We start from the raw sequence: 12,127 nt of genomic DNA, 5'->3' as shown, positions 1-12,127 counted from the left end.
TTTGCTACCCCTTTTAGCAGAATGAAGACAAAGTGCCATGACACAAATGTCCAATATCTGTGAAAACATGTTTGGACTCACTGATATATACAGGACATACAGCCAAAGCATTGATGAGATATAAATTTCCAGCTTAATACATTTCTAAAAAGTGATAATATCCAGTGTTAACAAGTGGGTGGGGAACTGGCACTTTTCGTGCAACGCTGGTGGGCCTGTAAAATGGTATGTGTTCTTTCTGGAGGGCAGCTTGGTAAAATGTAACAAGAATCTTTGATCTTGTCATTATTTCTTTAGGAATCTATTTTAGGGAAATAATCCAACAATGGTACAAGGATGGTCAATGCAGCATTTGTTTCTAAAACGAAAAATTAGAAACTAAGGAAACATCAACAATCAAGAATAAGTTTTTTGAAAAGTTAGGTTTTCAAAGCATTTAATGTCCTAGCAAAATACTCACGGTGTAAGTGTAAGAAACATATCATAAATGTGTAGTGTATTACAATCCTAATGTTTATAAAAAACCTATCAATATATACATAGAACAATGAGTGGAAGGACATGCGTCCAAATAATCATCTCTGGGCAGGAAGATTGTGGATAATTGATATTATTCTCTCTCTACCTTTCTGAAATTTCCAAATTGCCTGTAAGGAGCATGTATTACTTTTATAATAAAAAGAAACGCTATACAAGTCATTAAGGGAAAAGAGAATATTGTGGTCATCCAGGTCTGTGAGATAATAGGGATTTGAATTTAGGTGGTAGCAGAGGAGATTGATGCAAGAGACATTATTAAAGGAAACTCATTACGACTTGGTGACTCTGTGTGGGTGATGAAAGGTGGCGAGAGTAAAAAATAATTTCAGGGTTTCAAGCCTGGGTGATAGAGTGAATGATGGTAACATTGACAGCAAAATCAGATCAATTATCTTTCTCAGAGATGGGAGAATTGCTTTTTTTCAACTTGCTGTCTAGAGGATAATAAGTTGTCCTGATGAGTCAGATAATTCTATAATTTAGTGAGGTGGATACACTGACAAGATGGACCACTAAAAGCATAAGATGTTTTTGTTTGCGGTGGTTGCAGACCATTAAATAAAATCAGTGTTTAAAACTAAAAGTATAATAAAAATGCCAGACAGGGGAAAGGGTGATAGAACAAATTTCCATGTTTGCTTTTTAACCAAATGAATAATCTACTTTCTCTACATGGCAGCAGTTCTCGAAAATTGAACTGCATATACAGCAGAAAGACTGTCCTTTTTACTTCTAGAATCATCGAATTAGGGAATGAATAATTATGGAGTGAACATTGCCCTAGAGGTCATCTAATGAGGTGTATGTTTACATGTTTAGTTGTCTTTAACTATAAATTTTCAAAATTCTAGTCCAGCTCCTCACTTTAAAGATGGGGGCATTGGGGACCATGGAGAAATTTCTCAAGGACTATCACATAGAGAGAGAATTGCAGAACCTGAAGTAGAAGCCATTGTAGCCCAAATTTACCAACTTCTAATCCCAAGAAGTAATCCATGCCCTTTCTAAACAATTTCTTCTTCCACGCTGCACCATCAGTAGTGGTTGTTTAAAAAAAAAAACTTATTTAGGTTTAGCCACCAGTAAATTAAATCTTCTGTATCATTTTCCTTAAGGTTTCTACTGTTTTGACAGTGTTTTGCTCATCACTGTAGTAACATTTTGGCCAGCAGCATTTTTTCCTGTTGCTTTGCTGTTTGCCTTTTCTGTGTGACTAATTGGGCTGCTGGCCATATTTGGGGGGTAGGGGGGCTTTGCGGAGGGAATTGCTTCTCTTCTGTGTCTGCATTTCTTTTTCATCCATAAAATATTATCTATTCTTCCTCTGCTTCTTGGAAACCAATTACATTTTCAGTGCTGTGCCAGTTTTGAATTCCTGATTGGAAAGCAGCTTTTTAACTTGGAGTTGACTTCCAAATACTGCTGAATTTTTTTTTTAACTTCAGTATGTATCCTTAAAAGCTAAGATCGCTTTCCTACATAGCCAAAATAGCATGGCCGCACTTTAAAAATGATTAATTCCTTAATATCATCTAATACTCAGTCCATATTTAAATATTTCCAGCTGTCCCAATTGTCAGGAGACAGATAATATCCAGTTGTCCCACCATTAGTGAGATGGACCACTGTATTTAAGGTGATAATAGCATGTCCCCTCCTGCCATCTACACGTTTCCTCCCCTTGCCACCTGAAGATAATCTGTGTGGTGGTAATGTTAGCACCCTGTCAACTCTTCAGCTGATGCTTTTTATTGACCAATTAGTATCTTTGCTTGAATCAATAATCTCAGTAGGGGTTGTGAAACGATGATGATTTTTCTCATCTATCATTTAATCTACACTTATAAGCTAGCATTTTCCTACAAAGCACTGCTTTCAGTCCTCAACTAGGCTTCTTAGTTGTTCTGAAATTCGGTTTCTGCTAGAAAGGTAGGAAACATGTTTAATTCTTTCCCTTTAATTATCAGTTTTCAAAGTGAGTGTTTGAATTGATAGCCACCTCAAATGGTACCAAATTAGTCCCCTCCACACCACATTCAACAAGTTCTTTTTAGGCTGCAGTGATTTTTAAGGCGTGGGGATCTACAATTCATATTGTACAACTTTCTATTGTGTCTGTTGCTCTGAAGAAGACGGGGGCACATAATCAGCTGATTTGTACACACAAGGCCAGTGTTCTGCGTGGTGCTTAGGTGCGTGAAACCCACTTCACCTCTGTTGGCAGTTCACTGTGTGAAATAACCAAATCTTGAAGGTACTCTTAAACTGAAACTTGATGTTCCATTATTCTATGACGTTTGTTTCTTTCTTTAAAAAAATTCTATATACATACATGTATTTTTCTAGGATGACTAACAACTAAAAGCCAGTTGTGTTCACCACCCAAACACTGGTTTGTTTTCATCTAGGATGTTTTTCATCTTTGGCCATTATTCTATTGTCGATTACCTTGTTTAAAAAATCGGCAGGGTAAGAATTGAATTATGGACTGTAATTCTGTGGATTTTTTTTTTCTACAAGTCATTTTAAAATTAGACTGACATATAATTCACAAAATTGAATAACAGGTCAGAGCCTTTGCTTTTGTCCCTTTTACCTTACATAGACATATGCATAGAAGCAGTGCTCAGGCAAAGGCCCTGATGCTGACGATGGGTGAAAATGAGAGTAATCAGAGTTTCAGGAATGAAAAAAGGCAATTAAAAAATTAATGTTTGGGCTTCCCTGGTGGCGCAGTGGTTGAGAGTCCGCCTGCCGATGCAGGGTACACGGGTTCGTGCCCCGGTCCGGGAGGATCCCACATGCCGCGGAGCGGCTGGGCCCGTGAGCCATGGCCGCTGAGCCTGCGCGTCCGGAGCCTGTGCTCCGCAACGGGAGAGGCCGCAACAGTGAGAGGCCCGTGTACTGCAAAAAAAAAATCAATTAATTAATTAATTAATGTTTTCTTAGAAGCCACTTCTGCTGCAGTGTTCTGATTGCTTTTTTCCTGTCCAGCACAGTTAAGCACTGGGTCTAATGAGCAGACACCAATGAAAATGTAGCATTCAGGGTGCATCTTTTAAATTAAAATAATATTTCTTTTAAAAGAAATATGTTTATTATAGAGAAATGAGAAATACAGATAACCAAAAGAGAAAAATTAATCTTGTTATCCAGCTATAATCATCTTTAAGGTTATGAGAACAACATAGAGGAATGGAAATACAGTCGTCCCTTGGTATCTGTGGGGGATTGGCTTCAGGACTCCCTCGGATACCCAAATTCACGGATTTTCAAGTCCCTTAAATGGTGTAGTATTTACACATAACCTATGCACCTCCTCCGGAGGGCTGACTGCACCTTTACTGGTAAATGGAATAATAGTACCAACAATAATAATAGCAGTTCATACTTCTTGAACTTTTGCTATGTGTTAGACACTTTTCTAAGCACTTCCTTCATTAATTTGTCCCCATCCTGCAACAGGGATTATCTCCACTCTACAGATGAAGACAGTGAAGCACCAGAGGGATTATACGTAACTTGTTTGAGGTCACACTGCTGCTGCCTAGCAGTGCTAGTATCTACGTCTAACTAACAAGAGTTAGAGCTGGGATCTGAGCCCAGGCTTCCTGATCCTCCAGTCCACACTTTTAACAAATTATATAATATGTTTTCATAAAATGCTCATATTTATCTTTATTTGAATTTAACAGATGAAAAGGAAACAGGTGGAACTGAAGGAATTTCTGAACTCTTGACAAACTATAAAATAATTTTTAACGATTATTAAAGACAGCAATTTTTCCATATGTTCTTCCCATTCTCTCCCCATTCTTAAAGTTGTCCAGGATCTACATTTCCAGTGCATAAGGCCATTATATACTATATTGTCTCCCTATAGCCCTCTTTAGTCTTAATTCTATATGGTATGTATTTGATGCTCACCCCCGATCTTTATGTTGATGTCTCTCCAGTCATTTTGGTTTTTTGAAACTCCAGAACTTTTCTCAGGAAGGATTCATGGGACCAACATTTCCTGGATTATTTACATATTGATGGAGTTTCCTACATTAATCATTGAAATTCATTTTAGCTAGATATAAAATCCATGGCTTACATGTTCTTGCTTTGGGTATCTTAAATATGTCATGCATTTTCTTCTGGCATAAAGTGTTGTCAAGGTCTGCTGACAATATAATACTCTTTCTGTGTTAAAACACTTAGTCTTTTTTGCCTGGTTGTCAAAAGATTTTTTCCTTCGAAGTCCTATAATTTTACTAGAATATGTCTTGGTATTAGTCATTCTGGGTTGATTTTCCAAGGTATATAGTGTGCCTTTTCAGTATGTAGTTTCAAATCTTTTTAAAAACTTTCAGTGAAAATGTCTTCACTTATAGACTTTTGTTATTCTGTTCCCTTATTTTCCTTGCCTGTCTTCTATATTTGTCACATCCTTTCGAATAATTTTCATCTCTCTTTATTTCTTCTTGAAAATCCTCCTTTAAAAAAATCCTCCTTTTCATCTTTTGTTTCTCTTAAGTTTTATCTGTTGTGTTTATTTGCCCCTGTGTTTCCTCTAGCTAGTCTTCATTCTGAAATGATTATTTTCTTTTACTTCTAATTGTTTCTTGGGTTTTACCATGTCATTTCTGAATTGTTCTTATTCTGAATTTTTATATTCTTCGATATCATGCACTGTTTTTCATATCACATAACTTTTTCTTAATATACTTTTGCTAGTTTTGAAATATTAGATTATAATTTTCATCTGTGTATATTTTGTGGACATCTTTCTGGCATCTTTTAATTCCATAAGATATTATTCTGTCGCTTATTTTTACATGAAATTAGTTTCCCTAAAGTTTTAGAAGGAGACTTGATTTAGGATAGTTTTTTTTTTCTAATTTCATGGCTATAGAGTTCCATCTTCTATTATTTTTGACAGTTTCTCAAAACTATAGTGAATTCCTTTCTGAAATCTGGCTCTGCCTGTTCACCTCATCTACTTTTATCTGGACTTTATAGTTTGTGTCTCTCGCCTGTGTCCTAGCCAGTGTGGAGTCTTTTCCTATCCGTTTCTCTTCAGAGTGGGACTTTGCCCAGGAAGGGAGCTTCGGATGGTTCTGAGAGTTCATAGGGCTCAGGTGGCTCTCAGGCTGTTCTGTGGACTCCTTGCATTTGGTCACTCTTTTGGCGGTGCAACCCCCTGCCAGACTCACTTATTGTTCATAAATTAGCTTGCTGAAGTTTGAGTGAGTTGTTTTAGAATTCTCCGATCTATCAGATGCCCTGCTGATTCCCTCTCCATACTCTCCCATAGCTAATGCCATGTTGCTCTTGTAGCATCTCTAATTTGTCCCTACCCACTCATATTTCAGGGTTCATGGGGGCGTCACTTTCATCTGGTCTTGTTGCAGATTGTGTCCGTGGATTTTGGCTTTGCTTTCCTACTTACCCTACTTACCTTTCCTACTTGTGGTTTTTATAGTGGCATTTGGGGAAATGCAAAAACTATGCTGCCATCCACTACCTTCCTCGTAGGATTTCTCTGTAAACTACAGACCATGGGCCAACTCCTTCCTGCCAGTTGTTTGTGTACAGGTTGCAAGCTGCAAATGGTGTTTACACTTTTAAGTAGTTGAAAAAATATAAAGAAGAAAATAATATGAAATTCAGATTTCGGCGTCCATAAATAAAGTTTTGTTGCAACACAGCCATGCCTATTCATTTATATATTGTCTATGGCTGCTTTCATGTTACAACAGCAGAGACTATATGGCCCTCAAAGCTGAAAATGTTTATTATCTGGCCATCTGCAGAAAAAGTTTGCCAACCCTGGTCCTATAATATACTTTTTCTTTTTTAAAAAATAAATTTATTTATTTATTTATTTTTGGCTGTGTTGGGTCTTCGTTGCTGCATGCGGTCTTTCTCTAGTTGCGGCGAGTGGGGGCTACTCTTCGTTGCGGTGCACGGGCTTCTCACTGCGGTGGCTTCTCTTGTTGCAGAGCACGGGCTCTAGGTGTGCAGGCTTCAGTGGTTGTGGCTCGTGGGCTCTATAGAGCACAGGCTGAGTAGAATTTGGATATTTTAAACAGTGTCTTCCAACTTATCTCTCCATACGTTCTCTAAGCCTGGATGCTCCTGACCTGCTGAGTCCATCTCCAGTTGCACAACCTGAGGCAGCTGAATCATCATTGTTGCTTGTGTCTATTTTTCCTTCTTTCCATTTCCTTTTCTAGGCTTATAGAACCAGAAAACAACAGAGCAGAAATGGAGCTTAGAAATAATCTAGTGCAGGGATTGGCAAACTTTTTCTATAAAGAGCCAGATAGTAAATATTTTTGGTTTCATAAGCCTTTTGGTCTGTTACAGCAACTCAACTGTGCTGTAGTAGCACGAAAACAGCCGTAGACAGTACAGAAACAAATGGGGGTGGCTCTGTTCCAATAAAACTTTATTTAAAAAAACAGGCAGGCTGCTGGATTTGGCCCTTAGACCATGGTTTGCAGTCCCCTGGTTTAGTCTAACAACTTTATTTTACAGATGAGGGGACTGAGCTCACATTTCACCCTTTCCTTTGACTTGTAAGGAAGGAAGGCAAGGACCAGGATATTGGCTTTCACAGTAAGATACACACTTAAATTGAGTTCAAGATGAGTTTACCTTATATGCATAATTCCCTGTCTCGCAAATGATGTTACACGAAGCTGTTAATGCAAGGTCTTTCAAAACTTTTAACTGCACTAAGACCTTTGGGACATTTTATGTATTGCCGTTCACCTTGATGCCTTTTTGAGCCTATTGCATCTCTGGAGCAATGGTCAAATTTGAGTGGTAAAAAAATAAAGATAGAAACAGTTCAAGTAAGGAAAGCATGCTGCTCTTTTATTCTTCTTCAAAAGACTTCGTTTCCAATTTTGGAGGTGTCCACATTTATCTTTTGAGATGGCTATTAAATATCATAAACAGTCCCACGGTGTTTTTCACCTTTAACGTTAATTCCTGATTGTTTTGTTTAATTGATTGTTCAAATAGATGAAGATTCTTAGGTCAAAAAAAAAGACCCCAAACAAAACAGGAAAACATATACTCGGGGTTCCGTGCACAGAAACCTAAAAATAAGCATTGGCTGCGAGTACTCAGGGAAAGAACACTGTTTAGAAAAGTCATCGTGTATGTGTTTTTTCTTCCCTTCCAGCACTGGAAGAAGTATGACATCTATGAGAAGCAAACCAAAGAAGAAACTGACTCTGTAGTGCTGATAGAAAGCCTGAAGAGAGCCTCTCAGTGATGGGGATAATTTATTTTAACCTTCAATGTGACCTTGTGAAGATTCATTCCGTTTTCCATTTGTTATCTGGGAACTTGTTAAATGGAAACCGAAACTACTGGACCGTTTAAAAACAGGCAGCTCATAAGAGCCACAGGTCTTTATGTTGAGTCGTGCACCGAAAAACTAAAAATAATAATGGGCTCTTTGGAGAAAAGAGTGGAGTCATTTCTGTTGAATTATAAAAAGCAGACGTCTTTTGCTAAGGCTTCAAACTAGAGGACAAAAGCAAAAAGTGATGATGGCAGTCGAGTTAATCTTACCAGGAGTTGTGACAACTTCCTGAGGGACCTATGCCTGCTTTGTATTCTTTGTCTCAAATAATACCAACAAATTTTATTTGTAGGAGAGTTCATCTTGGGTGCAAATGCTAAAAGTCAGACTTGAGTCATAGAGAACATCTAGCAAACAAAATTGATAAAATCTGTTATCTGTTGTTTGGGATCCCACTGAGTAATGGCTGTGGCTATTAAAACCCTTTAATAGTCCGGAATCTTCATCCCCTTCAGCAGCATTTTCCTCTGCTTTGAAAGGCCCAGGCATCCTTGTTGGCCGCGACTACAGAAAAAGCAGAAGCAGCTTCTTTACTGAGATCTTTCAAAGCCATTTCAGGCTTTTAAGGGCAGCAGAGGCAGAATGACTTATTGGGTATTAGAGTTTGAGCGACACAGTCTCTAATGATGCATTGTTTATTCTTCACCTCCGCTACTCAAATCAAGTATCTACTCTGCGTCCAGATTGTGTTAGGCCCCCAGGTGTGAGGCACCAACTCCCTCAAAGAATTCACAGTCTAGTTGGGGCTCCTCAGTTCTTTGTCCACCAGTCATTTTCCAGACCTTTCAACACCCCTCTTCCCACCTCGATTTCCCCTTTTGCATCTCCCTCATTCCCTTCGGTGTAGTCTTTCACCTCTCATGAGCAATTAGAATATAAATCTGCTCACAGCACCTAGAGGAGCAGGGAGTAATTTGCATCTCAGGAAAAGTGTGAGTAGACTGAGAAACAATGACTAATTCTCGCATATTTTGTAACTTCTGTGTGACTCTGCATTTATTTGAAGCTTTTCGGCATTTACTGTTTCTGTATGCATTTTATAAACAGAAAGTAGGTATTATCTTCACCTAGAACTTTGCTATTTGCTTGAGAAAAAAAGAATAGTTGTGTCTTTCTCTTTTCCCTTACTCCCACAAATGGTTATTAGTAGGTTTTGTTTCTTATATTGATAACCAGCCATCCAAGGCTCCAACGTTTGTATTTTTTTTTGCATATGTTAAGGCTCCATTCTCACCCATCCCCACAACCTATCCATATATATATATTCCCTCTACTTCTACTTCCTCCATATTTAAAGTGTGGAAATGAGAAGTCCCCTCTAATGTTTCTCTCCTCACACACATAGACTCAGATTACTGGTAGGAACTTGAGAACTCTGTATCACAGTTTCTCCAAACATTCATCCATTTGTATTAATAAGATAATGCTACTTCCAATTCCTGCTCTTAGGGGAAGGGAGATCAGACATCCCTGCTCTTTTCAGGTTTGGGCACAGTGGAGGACCACTGTGCCCTGGCTTTCCTGAGGAAATTGGGGTTCATGGCAATGTCAGATGTCAAGGTGTTTCCTCCCCCTGCTTTTATATTTGAGGTCAGATTGAGGCTGGGAGACGGGCATGGATGTGCTATTCTGTCCTACTCTTCTCTAGAAAGAATATTTGGTTCTCCTGTGTAGGGATGAGATTATTTCCTAGCCAGGTCTTATACTTCTGCAAAACAAAACACCTAAATGCCTCACCCAAAGTCATTTTTCCTGTCATCCTATCTAGATGGCAGCACGGAGAGGGGATGCTTTGATATTCTGATTACCCAAAGAACTACTGATGACGGTCCCGTGGCCTGGGAGTGGGCTGGGAGCGGGGGTGTTTCCATCTTGCTCTTTTAGTGGTAAAATAGTTGAGGGAAAAGTGGGCAGTGAATTATGGGAGTACCTATGGCTGTTTTATAACTGCTGAAAACTGATCCCCAGGTCTTGAGAGCTCTTGGAGACTTTAACACATTAGTGGAATTCCCACTACCTGTAGGAAACTAGTAGGTTCATGTGCTATTTTATGTCTAACTTTATGGATTTGTTTTCTCCACATATCAAAGTAAAGCCACTGTAAGGATGGTCCTTCTTATTCTTTCATTCAGATAAGTGTTTTCTTCATCCCGCACTGAAGGGATACGTGAAACAATGTTAACATTTTTGGTAATGCCTTCAAATGGGGATCATTTTGTTTAACTTCTTAACAGAAAAGCTTGAGTAAAATAAATATTAATTGTCTTTTTGTATGTGACCCAAATGTTTTCCTTTGCCTTATTTTGGGGAAAGTGTCGTGAGGAGTGGGTGGCAGAAGAAATTGGAGTTAAAAGAATATAAGTTGGGAAAAAATTCCAAGACAGCTCTTTCATCTTACAAGCATGTATCATAAGCTTCCCTGCTGTTCTCGGCATGCCTGTGTTTTCTGATAAAGGCCTGCACCTGGTTTAGTACAGCCTTTGCAAACAGTACCTAAAGGGGCATAAGTATTTGCTAAATCGTGTTTCTGACAATTAAGGGAAATGGAGAACTGGTCCTTTCTAATTTCAAGCTTCAAATAGAGTGCAATGTACTTAAGGAGACTGTCATGGTATATACACGATGAGGGACCTCTGGTTATGAATTAATCACATAAACAGGTTAGATTTGAGACTAAGAAAATCAGTGTTCAATAGCTTCCCTCTTAAGAGATGGTAATGTAGTTTCATGTTTTCTGTAACTACAGCAAAACGGTTTGAATGTCACGGAGGGTTTTTCTCATTTGTATTAAGTTCTGGGAGTGCGTCTTTAGCCCAACATTTGTTAATTACCCTGCATCTTTCCAGGATCCAAGCCCTAGGGTATGGGTAGGGGGTGCTGATCTTGGTCAGGTTACTTCTGTAACTATCGAAAATGATCCAAGAAGATTCTGGAAATCCATCTCCAGATAAGTATACTTTTGTTTTGTTTTGAATAAGAAATCACCTTTTGGTCCTCAACACATCAACACGCTGAGTATTATGACAGAAAACATTTAACTGAGGACCCTTGAGACTGTATATCTGTACGAGATCTACGGAAAACAAATTCCTGTAGCCACAAACATGTTTACCTTATCTCAGGGCAGAGGAGCCAGAATGACCTGAGAATGACCTGCTTTCCAGGGTAATTTACCATTTTGTCATTTCCAAGAAGCCCTGCTCTTTTCCAAGCACAGCTCTGTGCTCATGTGAGTAGCATATCACGCTACTAGAATATTAGTAGTTTTAGAAGAGAATAAGGGGACAAGAACACTTATTTCAGAGACTCTATTTTCTTTTAAACCCTAATGATTAGATCAAGCAATAAAGTTCTTTGTAAATACCGTAGCGAAATCTTGGCATGCTTTTACTTTAAGAGAAGAAGCAGTTTTACTGACATTTGGATGTGCTAGGTATTTTTGACATCAATTCCCAAGATGATTTCTTCCTGAATGTTCTTTGGCCTTTAGCCATCTTTTCTAATGGTCACACTTTTAGTTTACCATTAGCAACAGGAAAATACTTCACTGCTAGTTTTCAACATTTATTAGGTAGACCATTATATAAAAAAGAGAAAATTAATAGTTATTGAGTAGCTACTGTGTGCCAAGTTACATGTGTTATTTCACTAAATCCCCATGTGAGTCCCATGAGATAGGTTGATTATTATCTTCATGTTACAGATAAGGAAACCAAGACATCAAATGATTGAGTGTATGTGTGCAAGATCACACAGATCGTGACTGAGAGAAACAAGTCAGCCTGGCTTTAGAGCCTGTATAATATAGCCAGTGATGTACTTATTTGTCCTAAGGAGGCAAAAGAAGAAACATCTTATTTCAAATTATTGCCAAATTTCTTATCAACCGACAGACTGAGAATTTAAAATATTTAATTGCAAAGTGAGCTTTATGCAGTGTCTTAAGATTCATTCGTGCGTCCATTCCTCTATGAGCCAGGCAATGTGCTAGGCACTAGGAATTTAGAAGTGAATAAGATTTGTCATGGTATCAGGTGTTTAGTCAGGGGGAGGCTACTTTGTACAGGGAAAGAAGCCTGGATTAGAATGTAGGAGTTCCAAATGACCTTGGGCAGGTATCTCTTCCTATCTGCATCTGCTTTCCCATCTATAAAATGAAGATGTTAGACAGTGATATATCATCCCACCCAAGGCTCATAACAGTGGCCATAAGTCGTA

General features: G+C 38.5%; 1 protein-coding gene across 1 annotated transcript in view; it reads left to right on the top strand.

Annotated features, from left to right (window-relative positions):
- Positions 1-10,484, top strand: part of IL13RA1 (interleukin 13 receptor subunit alpha 1) — a 65,523-nt gene extending 55,039 nt beyond the window's left edge. Inside the window, exon 11 of the mRNA XM_030849810.3 lies at positions 7,724-10,484. Within this exon, the coding sequence (XP_030705670.1) occupies positions 7,724-7,816 (93 nt within the window). The 3' untranslated portion in view covers positions 7,817-10,484. The remainder of the gene's footprint in view (positions 1-7,723) is intronic.
- Positions 10,485-12,127: the final 1,643 nt, after the last annotated feature.

This window comes from Globicephala melas, chromosome X (assembly GCF_963455315.2).
Source record: "Globicephala melas chromosome X, mGloMel1.2, whole genome shotgun sequence".
NCBI lineage: Eukaryota > Metazoa > Chordata > Mammalia > Artiodactyla > Delphinidae > Globicephala > Globicephala melas.
The sequence above is the reverse complement of the archived record's forward strand: the minus strand, read 5'-3'. Positions and strand labels throughout refer to the sequence as shown.